This window comes from Lynx rufus, unplaced genomic scaffold (genome assembly GCF_022079265.1).
Source record: "Lynx rufus isolate CCGP_SWC_20201006 ecotype Redwood Valley unplaced genomic scaffold, mLynRuf1.p SCAF_4, whole genome shotgun sequence".
In the NCBI taxonomy this organism is placed as follows: domain Eukaryota; kingdom Metazoa; phylum Chordata; class Mammalia; order Carnivora; family Felidae; genus Lynx; species Lynx rufus.
The window spans coordinates 8925747-8947679 of record NW_025814856.1 but is presented as its reverse complement, the minus strand read 5'-3'; the positions used below and the strand labels follow the sequence as shown (position 1 = coordinate 8947679).

General features: G+C 53.5%; 1 protein-coding gene across 3 annotated transcripts; it reads right to left on the bottom strand.

Moving 5' to 3' along the window:
* Positions 1-46: 46 nt before the first annotated feature.
* YJU2B (YJU2 splicing factor homolog B) lies at positions 47-10420 on the bottom strand. 3 transcript variants are annotated; one of them, XM_047096819.1, is made up of 10 exons: positions 10402-10420; positions 9085-9211; positions 7773-7826; positions 5996-6078; positions 4571-4777; positions 3041-3101; positions 2076-2218; positions 1811-1983; positions 885-1023; positions 47-750 (listed from the first exon to the last, which is right to left on the bottom strand). In XM_047096819.1, the coding sequence occupies exons 4-10, from the start codon at positions 6075-6077 to the stop codon at positions 269-271; spliced, it is 1287 nt and encodes a 428-aa protein (XP_046952775.1). In that variant the 5' UTR covers position 6078; positions 7773-7826; positions 9085-9211; positions 10402-10420; the 3' UTR covers positions 47-268. The 3 variants fall into 3 exon arrangements, with proteins under 3 accessions (XP_046952775.1, XP_046952776.1, XP_046952774.1); XM_047096820.1 differs by lacking the exon at positions 10402-10420 and having other exon boundaries at positions 4722-4777; positions 9085-9324; XM_047096818.1 differs by lacking the exon at positions 10402-10420 and having other exon boundaries at positions 9085-9323.
* Between the last annotated feature and the right edge of the window lie 11513 nt (positions 10421-21933).

Here is a 21933-nt window from a genome sequence, read left to right as displayed (position 1 = left end):
GGGTGGCGGGGGGAGTCAGCCCCTGGGCCCATCTAGCAACCTGAGGCAGGGACAAAGAAGCAGGGCTTTAATGTTGGGATGTTGTCCCACAAGGCACAAACGCCCTCTCCAGGACCAAATAAATAACTCCACTGCTGCAGGAAGGCGAGGTCTCGGGAGGGGCAGCGTCTGAGCGCTCGGAGGGCTGGGGGGCAAGCAAGGCTGCAGTCCGGGAGGGGCCTCCTGGCTGGGTCGCAGCCTCTGGAGCAGGTCCAGTGCCCAGAACTGCTCACTCACTCTCTGAGTCGGAGTAATCGGCCACCAGGGAGGAGCTGAGGGTGCCCGGGGGTGGTGTGTCCTGGGAGGCGGCTGCCTCCTGAGAGGGGCCTGGTGGGGACCGGGGTCTGTCCTGACGTTTCCCCGCCTGCCCTGGAGGTCCCCTGCTCCTGGGGGTCTCGGCTGTCTCCGGAGAGCAGTCTGGGGGGGATGCGGGCCTGTCCTGGGTGTTCCCCTCTGGCACCCACGGCTCCCCAGGCCTGGGGGTCTCCGCGGCGAGCCGGAGGTTCTCCAAGGCCTCTCGGGACCGCCGCCGCACGATGCCCAGGTCCTCTACGGTGATGGGGGAGCCGACGGGTGCGCATCTACGGTTCTGGGCCAGCTTCTTCAGGACGCTGCCGGCTTTGCTGCTGCCGGTGCGGGGTCCCGGGGTGGAGGAGAACCAGGAGCGGCTGATGATCTCCGTCCGCTTGAGTTTCTGCTTGTCCTCGTAGGCTGGGGATGGGGAGGCAAGAGAGGGAAGGAGGTCCACAGCCGCCCTCTGCCTCGGCCTGCCGTGGCCCACTCATGGCCGGGGACCTCCGTATCTGCCCACCCGGTCCCCCTTGCCCACTGGCCCCCCAACGCACAGTCCAGGGTGTGGAACTTGAGCAGGGCGGCCAGCTTGCGGTCGTCCTCCGTCTCGGGCACCAGCGGGATGGCCAGGCTCGCCTTAGCCTGCAACGCCTGGTCCCTCTCCTCCTCCTCCTGCATGGCTTTTTTCTTCTCCTGTGTGGTGGGGGACAGGGTGGGGGAAAGGTATGGTGGCTGTCGAAGACCCGCCTCTCCCCTGCCCGCTGACCCGGGGTACGTGGCGCCACTCGGTTTCCTCCTCTTCAAGCTCATCCGAGGCAAGGGCCTCACGCGGTGCCCGGGACGTGGAAGCCACCCAGCAAGTGGGCGACGCGAGCAGACATCGAGGGAGGACCGTGCCCCTGGGGGTGCGAGTCGGGGTCTGCACGTGTGCCCTCAGCGACTCTGCACTCAGGCACTTGTACGCTGAAACACGCACGGCCACGCTTCGTCGTAAGCGACTCTCCCCTTTCAGACATTTTTTACCACAGGGTACGGCAGAGATATTTTGGCAATCGTGCGGGCGTGGGTTGATGATCTCGGGGCTCCGTTCTGGGATGGGTGCGTGGACCCGTGAAATACGTGTTAGGAGCTGAGTAGTAGGTCAGGGCCCTGCTGGGCCTCGGCTGTCCCCCTTGGCGGGGCTGGGCCTCACCCGTGCTCTAGCTCGAAGCTTTCTTTCCCTCGGAGAGTCTGCTGAAGGCAGAGCTGGGGCTCCCCGGAAGGGGCTACCTGCTTAATAACAGCTGCTGGGCCAGGGGCTTCCCGTGGGTGCCCCGAGGTAGGGACATGGTCCGATGGGGACACTGAGGCTCAGAGGGCTAAATGGCCCAGCTGGAGCTGGCATGTGGTGGGGCCAGGGCCGCATCTGTGTCCTCCCCCCTCCGACGTCGGTGGCCCCTGCCCCCTCGTGGTCCCGACGCCACGTGGGAGCCCCACTCACCCGGAACCTTTTCCGCAGCATGCTGTTGAGAGCGAAGTCATCCTTCCAGGCGCTCTGGGCCTCCTGGATGTGGCTCAAGGTGGGGAGGGCCTTCTTGAGCGTGCTCCGGTCGGCCTCGCCGTGCTCCAGGCGAAACATGGCGTCCGTCTCCAGCTTCTGCTTCTTCTCATGCTCTGCCGCAGTGAGAATGCGGCAGGGCCTTCGGGCTCGGGCTCAGGCTCGGGCTCAGGGCTGGCCTCCGGGCCCACCCCTCCCCCGTGCTCACCTGTCGTCAGCACCTGCTCGTTGTCCTCCATGTCCCAGCGCTCCTCCTTGCGCTGGGCGCCACTCACAATCACGTAGTCGCAGTTGGCGGGGTCCGTCTGCATCTCGATGTAGTTGACACACAGGTGGCATTTCATCCGGAACCTGGGTGGGCAGAGGGCGCACGTCAGGACACCGCGGCGGCCCCAGGCCACCCGTCACCCCTCGCCTGCTTCCTTCCGCTGGTGAGCATCATTTGGGAAGCGTTCACTGAGCACCTGCTACCCACCAAGCTCTGTGTCTGGGGTCATGGATGTGGGTGAGACACACACCGTCCCATCGCCCCAGAGCTGACCTGTCTGGAGTTTGCTCCTTCGTGCATTCTACAAACCCTCCCGAGCGAGGCTGCCCTGCGGCAGGCTTGGCAGCGGCTGCTGAGGACACGGCGGTGAAGGACGTCAACCTGCTCTTAGAGGGGCTGACGTCCCAGCAGGGGCCACGCTCGCAGCAAATGCACAAGCAATCAGTGTTGGGGGGTGAGTGCTGCTCTAGAAGAGGCCTCTCTGAGAGGTGGTGTTGGAGCAGAAACCCCAGGAAGGAGAGGGAGCCTTGCAGATGTCTGGGGAAGAGCATTCCAGGCTGAGAGCATCGAGGTGGGGGGTCTTCCTGGGGGGCGGTGTGTGTGTGAGGGAACTCAGGGGGAGAGCGGAAGGAGGTGAGGACACAGACGGGACCGGGCAGAATGTGCAAGGCCTTGTGGGCAGTGGGGAGGACTCAGGCTTTTTTTAGTCTGAGGAAGGTGGGAGCCATGGAGGGTTCTAGCCAGAGGGATGTGCCCGGACTGACAGACCAGGACAGTTTCCAGGAAAGGACCGTTGCAAATGGCCATCAGGGAATGGCTGCCCTCCTACTGCGACTCCTTTGTAGCCCCCTCACCCTGTAGCTAACCAATGTGTCCCTCTGGGACACCCGCCAGGCTGCCCCTACCTGTAGATGGGCGTTGTGTAATAATTGCCAACCTTCTTCTTTTCTGCATTGTAACGAACACCTGGGAGGAAAGGGAAAGAACGGAGGCTCAGGTTCAGGCCACCCCCAGTGTCTCTGCTGACAGGGGGCAGACAGGGGTGCTATTCCATGTACCCGCAGGGGAGACACCTCTGGAGAGCCCTGAAGCTCAAGGTGGGAAAGAGCTGTGTCCAGGCCACACCACGGGCCTGTGCTCAAGCCACAGAGGAGTGTGGGTGGCGGCAGGAGGGTCCGGGTTCAAATACCGACTTCACCGCATACCAGCTACGCGGCCGTAGGTCGGCTGCTCAGTTTCCCCACCTATTCAACAGGGACGACTACCCTGTTCACCACACAGCGCTGCGGTGACACCTACAGGGGCTGACGATACACACGCATCACTTAGCACGGGGGCTGGGACTTGGCAGGTGTTCAAGGAGGGTTGGCTTTCACTAATAACATCTGCGTTTTCGGGTTTTTCACTGATTAGATGGTTCGTATTCTTGACCGGTTTAGTCTCGCTTATGGGGTGGAAAAAAAGCTTTAAGGGGCGCCTGGGTGGCGCAGTCGGTTAAGCGTCCGACTTCAGCCAGGTCACAATCTCGCGGTCCATGAGTTCGAGCCCCGCGTCAGGCTCTGGGCTGATGGCTCAGAGCCTGGAGCCTGTTTCCGATTCTGTGTCTCCCTCTCTCTCTGCCCCTCCCCCGTTCATGCTCTCTCTCTCTCTCTGTCCCGAAAATAAATAAACGTTGAAAAAAAAAAATTAAAAAAAAAAAAAAAAAAAAAAAAGCTTTAAACCACAAAAACAGAGCTTGGGCTGGCGGGTGGCATGGCCTGAGTTTCCTTTTCCTGGTGGCTGCTTCGGTTCACAGCCCTGAGGGTGACCCACCTTGGGTGTTAGGCTGCGTCCTGCTTTCTGTCCCCTGAGCACCCGGGGGCCTTTGGGGCAGGTGCCCCTGGCTGGGTCTGATCAGGGGGACCTACTGGGTGGGGAGGATTCACTCATCCTCCGTAGCAGTGGGGCGGCCCAGCCCCTCCTTCCTACTCTTCTGTGGCCCCTGTGACAGTGGCCAGCCCCTACTGCCAAGGGCCACCGCTCCCGTTTACAGAATGAGCTGCTGCACCGGGCCAGGCGCTGCGTGAAGAGCTGAGGGTCCCTGTATCCGAGGAGGACGTGGAAGCCAGGTGGGTCATGTCACCTGCCTGAGATCTCAGAGCTGCCCAGTGGGGCCGTGGCCCCACGTCTATCTGTCTGCCCATCTGTGGCATGGACAGGGGTCCAATATTAAAGGTCACAGCACAGGCAGCAGCGGTTTAAGTCCTGAGCCCTCGTGTGTACTCTGTGCCGTGGGTTATGCACTTGGCCTGCCACACAGCTCTCCTACCACGTGAGTTTTATGGGTAGGTAAACCGAGGCACACAGAGACTAAGTCACTTGCTGAGGTCCGGCTAGCTAGGAAGTGGCAAGGCCGGGCCTCCCAACTGCTCTGCGACAAGGTGTCCACAACCCACCAGTCACTCGGGTGCCCGTTTCCTCTCCGAAGCCTGATCGGGGGCCCCTGGTGGAGACGGTCTCTCCTGGGCCCAGCGGCCAAGGGGCTGGCCATCTGCGGGGCTGAGTGGTCGGGGGCGGGGCGAGGAACGGAGGGTGGGCGGGGCTCACCCATGCCGATGTGATTCTTGCAGCCGTCGCACCAGATGTTATAGGGCATCTCAAACCTACACGAAGAGAAAAGAGCTCGTTGGCACCCGGTGCACTCGGGCTCTCCCTGGGTCCGGGCACCCGCGCCAGCCGAGGCCACGGTGGGTGGGGGGAGCCGAGGGGAGGAGCAGCGGCCCAGCCAGAGTTTAGGAAACTGGCCGCACTGTCACTGGATTTCTTCTCCGTGCTTCTATTTGCGACGCGTGACCTGGCCGTCCGTGTACGGGAGCGACAAGGCTTCCAGTTTGAGACACCGTTACGTAAGGAATAATGGGGTGAAGGAAAGACACCGTACAGATGAGCTGAGGGCTCAGCAAACAGAGCGGCTGGAGCATGGAGGTGCGGGGGGGGTTTGTGTTTTGAAGTGACCTTCAGCTCTCGGCTTCCTGAGGCCACTGCTGGGCCTCCGATCTTGATTCTTTTTCCAAAGACATTCTGACCTCGCGTGATTTTGTCAGTGGATCTGCTCAGGCCCACGATGGGCCATGGAGACTGAGGTCAGGGTCCACGAAGCAGAGAAGGGCTCGTCCTTCCGAGGCAGCATAGGCTGGCTTCTGCTACTTGTCCTGGGTGGCCCGCGGGGGCACGGGCCAGAAATAAAAGGAGAGCCCTGCGGGAAGGGCCACTGTCCTGGCTCAGAGGCAGTATGGCTGTGATTCCTTCTCCTCCCCATATCCGTGCCCTTGGCAATGTGTCTCTGCAGCACGTCCTGTCGAGAGGTGGAGTGAACTAACCGCCCCTCCCCCTGCAACACGACTGGGCCATCAGTGAGACAGAAGTGACAGTGTGCCAGCTCTGGGTTGTGGCCTCAAGAGTCCTTGCCTGCCTCCGCCCAGTCTCTTCTGGAAGCTGGGTGCTGCCATGTGAACACGGCCAGGCTAGCCAACTGGGGGATGAGAGACATGTGGAGCAGAGCCCGGTCGTACTGGCCCAGGCCATGCCGGACCAGGCAGTCCCCCAGGCAGGTGACCCCCGACTCATGAGAGAGCCCAGCCCAGGTCAGCCAAGCCCAGGTAAGGCCAGCAGAGACATCCAGCTAAGCTGCAGAATTGGGAGCAACACATAATACATGTTCATCATTTTGTTACCCAGCAACAGCTGACTGATACAGAGACTTGCTGCTTTATGGAATTAAGGCCCTGCCAATGGGGCAAAATCAGGGGCGCTGAATTCTCCCAGAGACCGATGCCAGGTGGCACAAATGCAGGGATCCTCAGGTGATGCCAGGGTCTTACCTGATAATGAGGATGCCTTGGGACAGCTTCCGAGCCCGCTCCCGTAGCGGGTGGCTGTTGTGGTATCGGTTGAGAGAGCCATGCTGCACGGAAAGGACACAGGAGCAGGTTAGCACAGCAAGGCTGTCTCTCGCAGGCTGAGAGAGGCCTCTTTCTCAGGTCCTGTGGGCGGTGTTAACAGCAGACTGTGAGGCACTAAGGCCTTGGTGGGGCAAGTGGGGTTGGAATCAGGAATATGTGAGTCTGAATCTTTGTTCTTCCGTTTAGGAGCTGAACGAGCTGCATGACCCCGGGGAGTGACCTCACTTTTTGTTTTCCAGCCTCTGTTTCCTCTATCTGTCGACTGGGGACAATGACTGTCGTCACCTCTGGTGCTGTGGGGCAGACCAGGTGAGATGTCAGTAGTGGTTAGTGTTTACTGGGTACTATGTGTGTATCTTCTCTTTTTCTGTAAAGGTGACTTTACAATTTATTTATTTTTTCTAATTACCTTTTTTAGTGTTTATTTTTGAAAGGGGGGTGGGGAGGGGCAGAGAGAGAGGGAGACACAGAATCCGAAGCAGGCTCCAGGCTCCGAGCTGTCAGCACAGAGCCCGACACGGGGCTTGAACCCACAAACCATGAGATATCATGACCTGAGCCGAAGTCGGTCGCTTAACTGACTGAGCCGCCCAGGCGCCCCAATTTTTTTTCAGTAATCTCTATACCCACCCTGGGGCTCGAACTTACAACCCCAAGATCAAGAGTTGCACCTCTACCGACTGAGCCAGACGGGCGCCCTGTGTCATCTTGTTTCAACCCCTCAAGGATCCTGTGACATAGGGCCGTTTTTTATTTTCCCCTTTTGACCTATGGGGAAACTGTGGCACAGAAAGGCCAGTCACGTGCCCAGGACCACGAAGCTGGGATGCGCCGATTCACTCACCGGGCCCTTACTGAGCACCTACAGCGTGGGACCACAGTTGTGAACAGGACGGATGAACGTCTCTGCCCTCAGGTGGACATTCTAGAGGGGGACAGGGAACAACATCCATATGAAGGGATAGCGCATCCCGGAGTTGTAACGGCTACGATGAGAAATAAAGCCCTAGGTGACGCCACAGAGAACGAGACGGGGGTCAGGGAAGCCCCCCGTGGGGAGAGACCTGAAGGAAGGGAAGGCGCCTGTGGTCAAAAGAAGAAGAGATTCCAGGCGGAGGGAACAGCACAGGGAACAAAGAGGAAGGCAGAGGAGCCAGAGCTGAGAGTGCAAAGGGGGTCTGACGCAGCCCATGTGCTGGACTTCACCCTGACCTTCGCAGGAAATGGGCCATGCTGGGCCCAGGGTAAAAGGTCACTGACCACACAGCCCCATTTTCCACGAGGAATAAAGACCGTCCTGTGGGGCGCCTGGGTGGCTCAGTCGGTTAAGCGTCTGACTTCGGCTCAGGTCACGATCTCACGGTTCGTGGGTTCGAGGCCCACGTTGGGCTCACTGCTGTCAGACTGTCAGTGCAGAGCCTGGAGCCCGCTTCAGATTCTGTGTCCCCCCCCAGCCCCTCCCCTACTCTCACTCTGTCTCTCAAAAATGAATAAATGCTAAAAAAAAAAAAAAAAAAAAAAGACTGTCCCGAGACTCCTGTGACAAGTGCAAACCAGCGAGGCAGTGACACTTCAGAGGCCACCCACGCTCCTGCAGCCGTGGCCCTGACATCAGGGGGGGATGCCGTGCTACGTGGCCCCGGCTCTGTGGAGTCTCTTTGCTATCGTGGACACAGGGAAGGGAACCCGGCCTTACCTTTTCGGGATTGAAATCCGGAGGGTAATACTTGTTTACACCTTTCCTTTCACCCTGGAAAGCAGAAGAGACATGTGACTCAGAGAGGGCCCTCCAGGAGGCCTGCAGGGGCAGGGCCCGGATGGGGGGCGGTGGGGGGGGGGAGGTTGAGGGACATCCCAGAGAAGCCCTGGGCTCTGGGTCGGACTGGGGATCGTGACTTGGGGACTGGCGAGCCGCTGTCGTCACAGTGGAAAATTACAAGAGAATCCGACTCTGCTAAAGCAAGGGCTTCCCGTGTTTTGGGGACCATGACTGACAGCAGGACACGTTAACACAGCCGCTGCGTAAACACGCGCGTCGTATAGCCAAAGCACAGCACAGGCTTCGGGAAAGAACGCCTATCCAGCTGCCAGGGTCTCACTTTCCAAATGCTGGCAGCCGCCCAATAAATTGACCTGATGACCCAGGTAGGAGTGGGTCTCCAACTTGGCCGAACGTTGCGTGCACCTGACGAGTTTCTAAAATCCCGACGCCTGGGCCCTGCCCCTCCTGACGAGGGCTCCTCCGGGGCCTGGCACCTGGACCCCCGGGCTTTTAAAAAGCAACCTGGAAACAGGTGTTTGGACAAATCGTTGTGCACATACGCTCCTAGCAGCCATAGTGATGACAACCAAATGGCAGAAACAACTCAAACGTTCTTCAACGGATGGATGGGGACCCACCACGCGGCAGATCTGGATGGTGGAATATTATTCGGCCACAAAGAGGAATGACGTCCTGACTCCCGCTACGACGTGGATGAACCTCGAACACATTGTGTTTGGTGAGAGAAGCCAAACGCAAAAGGCCACAGAGCGTATGATTCCACTTACATGAAATGTCCCAAACGGGAAAGTCCATGTGGACAGGAAGCAGACGGGTGGTTGCTGGGGGCTGGGGAGGGACTGCTCGTGGGGATAGGATTTCCTTTTTGGGGAGATGGGAATGCTTTGGAAATAGATAGAGGTGGTGGTTGTTGTCCAACAATATGAAAATACTAAATGCCACTAAATCGTACACTCTAAAATGGTGAATTTCATGTTGTTTGAATTTCACCTCCTAAAGAAAGAAAGAAAGAAAGAGAAAGAAAGGAGAGAAAGAAAGGAAAGGAAAAAGCTCCCTGGGTGATTTTAGTGCGATGCCAACTTTGAGAACCAATGCACCAAAAAGATCATGATCCGGAGTTTGGAAATACCTCCTTACAGCCTGGGGTGGGGGAGGGAAAGGGCTACTTCCGGGGCCTGACAAAGACCAGAAGAAAAACCCGGTGAGCACGAGGCTGTCTACTCACCATCTTGCGAGCTGCCTACTGGTCCTCGCCCTTGACTGATCGGCTGATCTGAAGAGGTGATGAGACACGGATCGCAGATTGCGCGCTGTCGACTCCCTGCCTCAAGCCAGAAGTCTCTTGGGACTCCCTGGAAAGGAAAATTGCTAACTATGAGGGCTCACAGTGCCATCATCCAAAAGTGTCTGGTAACAGGGACACCTGGGTGGTTCAGTCGGTTAAGTGTCTGACTTCAGCTCAGGTCATGATCTCACGGTTCATGAGTTCGAGCCCCGCGTCGGGCTCTGTACTGACGGCTCAGAGCCTGGAGCCTGCTTCGGATTCTGGGTCTCCCTCTCACTCTGCCCCTCCCCTGCTTGCGCTCTGTCTCTCAAAAATAAATAAACATTGAAAAAAAATTTAAACTGTTCCGCCATGACCCTGAACATCTCTTCGCCTCAGATCCTTCCTCTGTAAAGTGTGCCCTTGGACTGGATTTTCCCAAGGTCGCTTCCAACCTAACAATGCTGAGTGCCCACCCCGGCTTGGGATACAGTTCCCTGGGGCCGCATCCCAGCTCTTGTCCTCACTAACTGGGTGACCTCAGCCAGTGTCTGAGCTTCCCTGAACTTCGACTTCCTCATCTGTAACGAGTACATGAGGGTGACCGGACTGACTTTCTGGGGTTGCTGTGAATGAAATAAGATGCTGGAAGTGTTCGCGGGGGACCTCATTTACAGGAGCTGGGGCTCTTACAGTGGTTTTGCCACCCCAGGGAGCGGGTGTTATAGGATGGATGTATAGAAATTTCTAGTCGTTGGTGCCAGGAGTTATTATAAACCCCACTGGCTTAGGGCATAGTGCGTGGGCTTGGGCCCCGATTCGGCTGGGTGCTAGCGGTTTTGACTTTTGGCAAAGCCTTTCTCTCTGAGCCCGAGTTTTCTCATCTGTAAAGGAGGGTTTATAAAAGTATCAACCTGATAAGGTTGCTGTCAAGGCTCAGTGAGTTGAAGGACTTAGCACAGCGCCTGATGCAGAGTTAAATGTTGGCACTTTCGATTACTTCTCGTGCCAAACCATTTTACGAGCATCTAAATCTTCACCATAACCCAGCGAGGCAGGGGCTCACTGGTCCCATCTTTCAGATAAGAAAACCCAAAGGCCCTTCAGACATAAAACTGCCTGGGGTTGGGACTAAGGTCGCGGCTGGGACCGGAGCCGGCTCCGGACATCGTGCCCAACGACCCCCCGCGCGCTCACCCCGTCGAGGGGCTCTGAGGTCGGGTGAAGCAACGACCAGACCCCCGGCCCTCACCGCCCCCACCGCCCGCTTGTACTCACCTGCCCTCCTCCTGACGTCACGCCGTGCCAGTGCCCGGAAGTGAGTCCCGAGCGCGCAAGGGGGCGTGGCGCACTCCCCGCGTAACGCAGACGCTAGCGCGAGGCGGGGCAAAGCGGCAGGGCCGCCCTGATTTGATTGGCCGACTGCCAAACGGAGTGGACCAATCCGGGTTTCCCTTCCCAATGCGCGACGACACGAAGCCCCCCCCTCCCGGCCCCACCCACTCTGCCTGGCCCAATCCGAGGCCCGCTTTCCTGGGAGCTCTGTCTTGTTAGGGGAAGAGGTAGGGCGAGGGTTGGCCGACTGCAGCCCGCGGGTCAAATCGAACCTGCTCTCTGCGTTTGAAAGGCTAGCGATCTAAGAAATCTTTATTCATTTTTAAATGGTTGTGGCAAAAAAAAATTTACCTTTTATGAATTGCGAAAATAATATGAAGTTCAAAATAATATGAAGTGCCCGTAAATAAAATATTATTGGGAGACAGCCGTGCCCATTCATTTACCACGTGTCCATGGCTGTTTTCCCACTCCAAGAGCAGAGTTGAATGGTTGCAACAGAGTGTGTGACCCACACAGTCTAAAACAGTTTACTACCTTTGCAAAAGTGGACCAGCCCTTGTCTCGGAGAGTGGCTTTTGAGTTTACTTTTATGCTCTGTAGGGCCCAACAGAATCTGTTTCTTTGTCATTCAACAGCCATTTATTAGGTGCCTGCTGTATGCGATTCAGAAGCAAACGACACACCCTTTCCTCTGATGAGGCAGCCACTTCCACTGGCAATTTATTCAGGACAGTGTGAGAAATGATGACAATACTAATACTACATTATTCAATGCCAAGCCCTGTTCTAAAGCCCACACAAGTCAGTTCTCACGTGATCATGGTGCTGCATATTGAGTGCTCATAACTCGCCAGGCATCATTCACCAGGGCTCACTGCTCACTTACATGTGTCATCTCAGGGAATGCTGCCCCTAGGAAATGGATACTCCATCATTCCCAGTTTGCAGATGAGGGGACAGGCCCAGAGGGGTTAAGTAACTGGCCTAAAGTCACACAGCTAGTGGGGGGTGGAAGATTGGATCTCATTCTGCTGATGCTACACCTTGTTCCTCTGATTCCTGAGCTATGCTGTTTTGGATTGTACGCGTTAAGCCTAAGGGCTACAGGAACTCAGAGGAATCTTTGACAAGAGTGGTGGTTTGGGAGTGGGCAGGAGTGAGGCAAGATCGCTAGGAGGGGTGACTCCTGAGCTGGATGAAAAGGAACGAGGCAGAAGAAGGGGGGACAGGGCAGAGTAATGGTCACAGATCCTGATGGACAAGATCGAGCTGTGGAACTGTGTCCAACCCGTCTTGCTTACCACGTCCGGATTTTGCTTGAATCCTAGTCCTGTACCTGACTGAAGAGAGTGATGGAAAAACCACAAAATGCCACTTGTAATATTTAGAGGAGGGGACGTATGAGGATCCTTGGCTTTCAAGGGACATATAGAGCCTCTCTTATCACTCACACATAAGGCAGGTGATGGAATCCAGACGTCAAATGCAGGCCAGTTCTATAAAGATGTCAAATGCAGGCCAGTGCCTGTGGGGCCAAGGGAACCGACTTAGGGAGAGGAGGGTAATTAGCCAGTCTGGGCAGGGTGGCAGGGAGGGACCTGAATTCTAGCTCTGGGGACCCTCAGTGAATCATCTCATCTCTGTTTGTGTAAAGTGGGATATCTTGGCTCCACCCAGGGGAAATAATGCAATAAATGCCCACAGATGTACTTGTAAAGCATTCTGAATAAGACAAGAGAATGCTGTGGGCCGGGAAGGGCATTCCAGCATCATAGTGCAGCTTTGGGTGCAAGGGGCAGGCTCTAAGCATCAGGAAGTTCTTGACATAAAAAGCTGAGACCTGTTTCCCTGCAATTGGCCTTACCCTCAAGGGCCACGGAGGACCTCTTAGTTTGGGGACCTGGGGCAAGTTGTTAACTACTGTGTGGCTCAGTCTCACTATCCAAAGATAGAGATAATGATCCCTACTTGGTTGGAGAGGTTTCATGGGATAACGTCGAGAAGGCAGTTAGTATGATGCCTGGTCCTTTGTCTAGATTCCGAGGATGTTGAGCTGGAAGTCTTTGGCTTAACAAATAGGCTCCCCCCCCCTTCATCCCACTGTATAAATTAACTGATATTGGGGCGCCTGGGTGGCTCAGTTAAGCGTCCAACCTCGGCTAGGTCATGATCTCACGGTTTGTGGGTTCAAGCCCTGCGTGGGGCTCTGTGCTGACAGCTCGGAGCCTGGAGCCTGCTTTGGATTCTGTGTCTCCCTCTCTCTCTGCCCCTCCCCTGCTCACGTTCTGCCTCTCTCTCTCAAAAATAAACAAACATTAAAAATAATAATAAATTAATTGAGGTTTATCAAAGCTGAAATAAGATCAGTACTTTTAACTTTTGGACTTCTGGATCTGAGGGCACCTCAAGGTTGAGTCTCTGTATCAGTTTATGCTAGTAAATATGGTCTGTAGGAGAAATGGCCTCAAAGAAAAGAACTGTACCCAGGATATCATCTTTAAGACCATGATTAGGACAAACTAAAATCTCTTAATTTTTAAACTTTTTTTTTAAGTTTATTTATTTTGAGAGGGGGAGGGGCAGAGGGGGAAAGAGAAAATCCCAAGCAGGCTCTGAGCTGTCACATGCAGGGCTCGATCCCATCAACCATGAGATCACGATCCGAGCGGAAATCAAGAGTCAGACTTAACTGACCCAGGCGCCTCACTAAAATCTTTTGAAAATATTGGGGAGTTAGGCTTGATATAACCGTTGTGTGTAGACAAATGACATATGAAAGGAATTGAGTGGAGTCCCCCTACTTGTATCACCTCCTGGGCCAAGTAGATTTTTACTACAGACGGCTCTTCTCCTTAAGAAGTAGTTGTCCAAAAGCCATGAACACAATTGACAATTTTTTTGTTGCTTAATTATTTATTTTGAGAGAGAGTGTGAGCAGGGGAGGGGCAGAGAGAGAGAGACAGAGACAGAGAGGGAATCCCATGCAGGCTCTGCGATGCCAGTGCAGAGCCCGATGGGGGGGCTCAGTCTCACGAACTGGGAGACCACGACCTGAGCCAAAATCGAGTCAGATGCTTAATCGCTTAATCGACTGAGCCACCCAGGCGCCGCCCAACTATTGAAAACTTCTTAAGAGGAAGTCTGTTCCTTTGTTGCTTCTGTGATGGATTCCAATAAAAACATGAAGAGGCTAAGTAAGAAACAGAACTCAGACCTTTGGGACAGCAAGCCTCAGCACAAAGTTTGCTTGTGAAGCTCCATTTCCAAATGATGTTTCTTCATTGTGTCTACCTGCTCTGAATCATCTGCCTTTAGGTGATGTTTCCAAACAAGTGCAACATGGCGGGGGGGGGGGTGCAGGAATCAGGTTTAGGGACCACAGGACTGCCCCCACCCCATGTAATAAATCCCTTCTCCTGCCACCAGCAGCACATGTAAATGTCACCCTCCAGAAAGCTGCTGTGCACAGACCCAGTGAGGAAGGAGATGCTTTGTCAAATGAGAGTCCTGGGGGGGGGGGGCGGGGGAAGACACAGAAAAAGGTGTGAAATCAGGGGAAGGGGAGAAAAGAGAGGGAGATGTCTAGTACACTGATACTTTCTAGAACATAATCTCAAACTTCAAGCAAAATGTTTAGATCGCCTTGGGGCGCCTGAGTGGCTCAGTGGGTTCAGCGTCCGACTTCGGCTCAGGTCATGATCTCGCGGTTCGTGGGTTTGAGCCCCGCGTCGGGCTCTGTGCTGCCAGCTTGGAGCCTGGAGCCTGTTTCGGATTCTGTGTCTCCCTCTCTATCTCTGCTCACCTCCACTCACACTCTGTCTCCCTGTCTCTCTCTCTCTCAAAAATAAATACATATTAAAAAACTTTTTTTAAATGTTTAGATCGCCGTTAGTCGTTACTTACCCAAATATGTCAGGGACTCCTTGTTCATTCATTAGCTGGACACGTAGTTACTGAGTGTTACTAGGTGTCTAACCTTGGTCTAAGCACTGGGGACGTAGCCATACGCAAAACCGTCTTTTTTTTTTTTTTCCCTCTTGAGCTTACATTCTAATGGGTTCAGGTTGGATTGTTCTGGGCAGACTACTTACTCCCTTTGAACAGGATCTCAATTCCTTATTTCCAGTTCCTGTTCTTTGAGGAGAGGATAGACAGTCTTCTGACCCGTTACCCCAACCCGGCAACTGCAACATACACAGAAAGGCAGGTGGGTGCTGAAGAGAATGAATTAAAGGGATGATCTATGGCTTTTTGTCTGAACACCAGCGAGGTCAGGATAATTTCTGAGGATGCTTGGGACATTTCTACAGTTTAGCACCGCATCAGGGAGCATTTTAAAAGGCCAGTTTTAAGCTTCATTTTATTTTTCCTCACGGAAACATCAGGGCATCTTGTGCTTAAACACCGTAATTTGCCACAAACAAGCCCCTGACACTGCTGTGTTAAACATCACCATAATTTACTTGTTAGAATCAGGGATAATAATGCATTTGTCTGAGTGGTAACAACAGCCTGGAAAAACGGACTCTGAAAGATGTGTCTGAGGGACCAGGCCGGGGCGGGGGGGACGGGGGGGCTGAGAGATGTTAACAAAAGACATTTGGAGGTGAAGAGAACCCCTCGGAGGGAGGCGGGAGGCTTCAATAACTCCAAGGGGCAGGGCGAGGTGGGGAGAGGGGTCTTGTCAGAATATGAGCATTTCCAGGCCCTTAGAAATCATCTCAGGGGCACCTGGGTGGCTCAGTCGGTTAAGTGTCTGACTTCGGCTCAGGTCACGATCTCCCAGTTCGTGGGTTCAAGCCCCGCGTTGGGCTCAAAGCCTGCAGCCTGCTTTGCATTCTGTGTCTCCCTCTCTGTTTCTGCCGTCCCCACCCCCCCCCCCCCGGCTTATGCTATCTGTCTCTCAAAAATGAACATTAAAAAAAAATCATCTCAGTATCTTCACCTGACAGAGGGGGAAAGTGAGTCCAGGGAGGTTGAGAGACAAAGCCATAGAGCCTGTAATGACAGAAATGGGGACAGACCCCAGGTTTCCTGATTCTTGCCCAATGCTTGGTCCACTCAGTTGAACTGTCCATGACAATCATCTATGGTTTCATAAACTCCAATTGGACAGCTAGTTTCCAGAAAATCTGGCTATTGTTAAGAACCTCCATATCATTAGAAAATTGGTATAGCATATACTTTGGGGCACAGAACAATGGTAAAAGAATTTAATTTTTTAACATTTTGAGAGAGAGAGAGAGAGGTCTCACCCCACCCCCAGATTCTCCAGTGAGGGTTACCCCAAGGTGGGCATCTTCCCCTCCTGGTCCTGCCCAGGCACTAGCTGAACCCCTTGGGCGGGTCACTTCCCTTTTCTGGGCCTCAGTTTCCTTCCCTGTAAAATGGGGAAAATGATAACACCCACCTCCTCGGGCTGTTTGAAGAGGGTCCCTCCCCCCACCACTCCCGCCACAAAGGGCTCGCGAGCCCTCCCCACGGAGCCCACCTTGTTCCCAGTTTTCTAGATCTTCTTCGGCTGCTGAGACAGGGGCTGTGAACCCACATACTACAAACGGGGAAACCGAGGCTGGGAGCACAGAACTGGACCACGGTCTCAAGCTTTGAAGGAAGGGGCTGGCCTGGAAAGGTGGGGGTCCTCTCCAGGGCTCCCCGAAGGGCTCTCGGCACCAAGGGGGCGCTCAGACGTGCTTCTCCCTCCTGGGCTCCTGCGACCCCGCTTCCCGGCTCCGCGAGGACCTCGGCGGCGGAACAGAGCAGCCAGGCGAAGAACTAGGGGTCTGCGCAGGCGCGGGCGCGCGCGCCTGGGGCTCAGCCCGGACGCCGGCGCGGTTGTCCGGGCAACCCGGGCGGGGCGAGAACGCGCGGAGTCCCCGTTGCTTGTTCTTTAACGTTTGGTCTTTTGCCTAAACTCGGTGAAGCTTCTGTGGGTTGTTCCCCGTCCCTCCGTTCATTCCCTTCCAACTGGACAAAAGCTGATTTCCTGTCCCCAGGAGCACTTAACAGTTCATTAAATGACAACCACCGGCGGGCGGATCCTGGCCACGATTGGGTGCGGGTGGAGACCACGTTCAAGAACTCCCGGTGTCAATCCCGCTTACCTTCACGTGTCATTTTTTCTTTCCTCTTTTGCCTTTAAGTACTCTATAATTTATTAATGGCATCTATAATTTATCTGACTTCTCCGGCCAGATCTTGGCTTAGACCAAATCACGAATCTGAATTTTGCAGAAATGACTCAGTGGTGACTAATTCCATTAGGACAGCAGTCTCTTCAAAGGACTTCAGAGCAGGATTTCTTTAAATAGAAAACGTCCTCAGTGCACTGACAACTATTCACTTTATGTAAAATTTATTTAGGGGCGCCTGGGTGGCTCAGTCAGTTGGGCCTCAGACTTTGGCTCAGAACATGATCTCCTGGTTTGTGGGTTCCAGCCCCACATAGGACTCTGTGCTGACAGCTGGGAGCCTGGAGTCTGCTTCACATTCTGTGTCTCCGTCTCTCTCTGCCCTTCCTCTGCTCGCATCCTGTCTCTCTCTCTCTCAAAAATAAATAAATGTTAAAAAACTAAAAAAAAATATTTAGCTACAAGACCCTCCCCCCTTTTTGCATTTAGACATAAACCGCTGTGTGTGGTTGGCTGTGCTGTTATGTCTGGCTGAGGGCACCGGCATCCCTCAGGATTTCAGGGGCTGAAATCCAGCTTAGCTGTGTTCCCCAAGCTGGAGACAGGGTACCTTCTAGTTTGTCTATCGGAGTGGATGCCTTTTTTTCCCCCTATAATTTATTTATTTTGTATAATTTACATCCAAGTTAGCACATGGTGCAACAATGATTTCAGGAGTAGGTTCCTTAAGCCTCTTACCCATTTAGCCCATGCCTCCTCCCACAACCCCTCCAACAACCCTCTGTTTGTTCTCTATATTTAAGAGAACATTGTATATATATATGCCCCATCTTCTTTATCCATTCATCCCTCGATGGACATTTGGGCTCTTTCCATACTTTGGTGCCTTTTTCTATTTGCACCAGGTTCCGAAGTTTCCTATGTGCCTTCCTGCACATAATTAAACAGTAACCAGTTGAATGGCTTTGGGCTTTATGGGATGCTTATAACAAGCTTTAATTATTTAAATGTAATTCCATTTAATTCATGTCACAGATTTCACGTGGACCCAAATGTGTGCTTAAACTGAAACATGGTGCAAAGAAAGTCATGTAGGGGTGGGCATTAATTCTCTTTCTGGGCTCCATGGGGTCATCTGGAACCATAGATTCCTTTCATCTTGTTGTTCCCCTAGGGTTGTCCTCACCCACCTGGTAAGAGCTTGCCTGCCTCCATTTCCAAGTTGCGACCAGCAGAAAGGGGGAGGAGGTGAGCCTAGGGCAGGTAGCTTGTGTTTAAGGAGATGATCTCCAAGTTTCTCTCGTGTTTGCTTGGATCCCATTGACTCAAACATGATCACACAGCCACACCTGGCAGCAAGGGTTCCTGGGAAATGTACTTTCCAGCTGGGGGGCCATGCATCCCCCACCCCTAAAATTCAGGAGGTTCTATTACTAAAAGGAATCCACAGAGAATGGATTCTGGGAGACAGTTAGCAATTGTAAGCCCCTTGAGGATAAGGACTGGGTCATCATTGCATGATGGAGAAGCAGGGATTCAAATCTTGCCTGTGCCACTTACTGCCTGTGCCATCCTGATTAAATTATGTCACCACTCAGCCTCAGTTTTTCTAATCTGCCAAACGGCTTACATAACCCACTTTTCACAGGGTGTCATGAGGGTAAGGGGGAGAAATATATGTGAAACTCCAGCACATTGCTCAGACCTTGTGATTTCCCCCCGACCTTTAGCTACAGTAAAAACATCTTTGTTTTTAAATGTTTATTTCCGAGAGAGGGAGAGAGAGAGAGAGAGAGAGAGAGAGAGAGAGAGAATGGGAGGGGCACACAAGCAGGGAGGGGCAGAGAGAGAGGAAACAGGATCCAAAGCGGGCTCCTCGCTGACGGCAGAGAGGTCGATGCGGGGCTCAAACCCTCAACCCACCAATTTAATGCTTAACCGTCGGAGCCACCCAGGCGCCCCTAAACTGCTACATTTTTTGAGGGGTCTGTTACAGCGGCAGTTTCCTCCCACCCTGCTACCCTCCTTCCTTCCTTCTTTCCTTCCTTGGCTTGTTAATGAACTTCGTAACACTGAACACTGAAGTTCCTTTCTCCCAGAAGCTGCCCTTTCACGTTCCTCCCCCCCTTCTTTTCTGGTTTCTTCCATCTGTTCTAGAAAGCGAACTTTCTCCTCTCTTGGGATATCCCTCGTTTACTACTCCAGCTTTGCCACCGACAGCCTCTGCGTGTTGCTTTTGAGGGAGAATTGCAGAAGTTCTAAGAGAGAGATGCGACAAAGTTGGCATCCTGTAGCACCAACCAGATTACTCGGGGTTTTTTTTTTGGGAGGGGGGAAGGTCTTGGAGAAGACAACGTGAACCAACCTCAGTTATGTGTAAGGAAAATTAGAGTGGTTTCCAGCTGTCACTTTCTCTGCCTTACACACATTATTCAGATAAGTTGGCAGGGGAGTGTTGTTTCGGTTTGTATTAGGGAATTATGGGGATGTAAATCTGGGACTAAGTTAGTGAAATTTAAAATGGAGAATCCTCGGGGAGCCTGGGTGGCTCAGTCAGTTGGGCAGCCGACTTCGGCCTAGGTCATGGTCCCACGTTTTATGGGTTCGAGCCCCACATCGGGCTCTGTGCTGATGGCTCAGAGCCTGAAGCCTGCTTTGGACTCTGTGTCTCCTTCTCTCTCTGCCTTTCCCCGCTCACACTCTGTCTCTCTTTCTCTCAAAACTAAATAAACATAAAAAAAAATTAAAAAATAAGGAGAATCCTTTAACGCTCAGAGTTGGGATAGTGCTGTCATCAAGAGGGCACCTTCTGTGCTGGGCCATCCGGTTGGCGCTTTATCTCTTCCATTCCCTGGCTGTGTGACCTTGGCAGAGCTCCTTAACTACTCTGTGCCTTGTTTTCTTCATCTGTTACATAGGGATTCTCTTAGCTTGGGTCCCCTTGAGACAAGGACTTGGGTTCGGGCTGTTTATTTGGGAGGTGCCAAAGCAAAGTTGCAAGGGGCAGTGTGAAACAGGCTGTATTCAAGGAAGACTTTATTCAAGAGGTGGGGGAATTCTTACTACACGGGGCTCAGCCTGCCAAGGCTGATGAGGCCTGGGCGGGAAGAGAGCTCAGAGCAACCTCACTATAGTTCGGGTAGGGAGTGGTCCTTGTCAGCGGTGACCCCAGGGAGCAGGAGAGAGCTGGGAGACTGACCAAGAAGGAGGAAAAGCCAAGAGAAGGTGTATCACCGGGGTCACAGGATAAAGATTTCTCCCGACAGCGTCCATTCGAAAGCTGGAGGCATGAATATTTAGCCACTGGATCACAGTCTCCATTGGTTGAGGGTTGAAACCTGGAGTCTTTATTTATTTATTTATTTATTTATTTATTTATTTATTTATTATTTTAGAGAGAGAGCAGGGGAGGGGGCGGGGGGGGGTGGTGGAGAATCCCAAGCAGGTTCCATCTCCTGAACCCTGGGATCATGACCTGAGCTGAAATCAAGAGCTGGGTGCTCAACCAACCGAGCCACCCAGGCGCCCCTAAAGTAGGGACCTTCTTTTTTTTTTTTTTTTTTTAACGTTTATTTATTTTTGAGACAGAGAGAGACAGAGCATGAACGGGGGAGGGGCAGAGAGAGAGAGGGAGACACAGAATCGGAAGCAGACTCCAGGCTCCGAGCTGTCAGCCCAGAGTCCGACGCGGGGCTCGAACTCACGGACCGTGAGATTGTGACCTGAGCTGAAGTCGGAGGCTTAACCGACTGAGCCACCCAGGCGCCCCTAAAGTAGGGACCTTCTAAAGGATTCGCCAGGTTTCCCACCGGGTCCTTTATCTGATCTGGGAAACCATCCACGTTTCACTTAGTTGTCACATCTGCTTGTCTCTGCCGGTCTGTGAAGTTCCCTCAGGCTTCGCTTGTCTTCCGGGATCTTAACATTTCTGTCGTGTTCTGGTCAGGTATTTTGGAGAGTGTCCCTCCTGATGTTTTCTCACAATTATATTGATGTTATGATGTTGTTGTTGTTGTGTTTTTTTACACAACTGCTTGCAGAAGTATGACCACAATCGACCTAATATAAAATTGACCATTTTAGCAACGTTTAAGGGTCCAGTTCACTAGAATTAAATAGAACCATACTGTCGTGCAAACCATCCCTGCCATCCACCTCCAGGACTCTTTAAAAAAAAATTTTTTTTTTTTACATTTATTTTTGAGAGACAGAGAGAGACAGGGCACAAATGGGGGAGGGGCAGAGAGAGAGGGAGACACAGAATCCGAAGCGGGCTCCGGGCTCTGAGCTGTCAGCACAGAGCCCGATGCAGGGCTTGAACCCACGAACCATGAGATCATGACCTGAGCTGAAGTCGGACGCTTAACTGACTGAGCCGCCCAGGTGCCCCAGGACTCTTTTCATCTTTCCAGACTAGAACTCTGTCCCCATTAAACACAAATTCCCCATTCCTGCCCCCTCCCCAGCCTCTGGAACCCATCACCTACTTTTTCATCTTTTTTTTATAAGGGCCCAAATCCCATGTACAAGGGCTCCATGCTCCTGACCTAATCACCTCCTAGAGGCCTCGCCTCTGACTGTCATCACACTGGGGGTTAGCTTTCAACACATTCAATTTGGGGAGACACATCTAGTTTGAATATGTCTTATTAAGGGACACGCGTTATGTTGATGTTGTCTGTGGTCATTATACTCACATTCTTTTTTTTTTTCTTAATATAAGTTTATTTATTTAGTTTTGAGAGAGAGCAAGCGAGCAGGGGAGAGGCGGAGAGAGAGGAAGAGAGGATCTCAAGCAGGCTCCGCACCGTCAGCGCGGAGCCCGACGCCGGGCTCGAACTCACGAACCGTGAGATCATGACCTGAGCCGACGCCAAGGGTCGGACGCTTGACCAACTGAGCCACCCCGCCGCCCCATTACACTCCCATTCGTTAGCCCCACACTTTTGGGCTGCCCTGGGGCGTTGGCAAACATGGGAGGAACTGCATGCATGCATGTGTGGTACAAGCTTGACATGTGATATTGTCAGCAAGAGGTTACTTGCAGGAACTGTCCCCCTATGGTGAAAGCGGGGGTGGGGGGTGGGGCTGAGGGGAGGGGACAAGGCAACAGACATAATGATACACCAGCCCATCAGCTCATGGTATGGTCAAGCTGAAGGCGGTATATACCCAGCGCCCCCTGGGTTGGCCAGTGCTATGACGTTCCAACATCAGCCAGGGCTGTCTGAGATCATCAAACCGTGGACCCCACCAGCTTGTCCGCTGGCAGCACCTTTACTTCTTGGCCGTCCCCAAGATCAGGGAACCCAACTAGTCGCAGCAACGCCCAGGCCAAACA

Coding starts and splice junctions, on each gene's coding strand:
- YJU2B (XM_047096819.1), bottom strand. CDS start 6,077: ATGGCTCTCTCAACCGATACCACAACAGCCACCCGCTACGGGAGCGGG. Junction 3,102..4,570: donor AACGGGCACCCGAGTGACTG/GTGGGTTGTGGA, acceptor CTTTCCTCCCAG/GTGTTCGTTACAATGCAGAA. Junction 1,984..2,075: donor CGAGCAGGTGCTGACGACAG/GTGAGCACGGGG, acceptor TCACTGCGGCAG/AGCATGAGAAGAAGCAGAAG.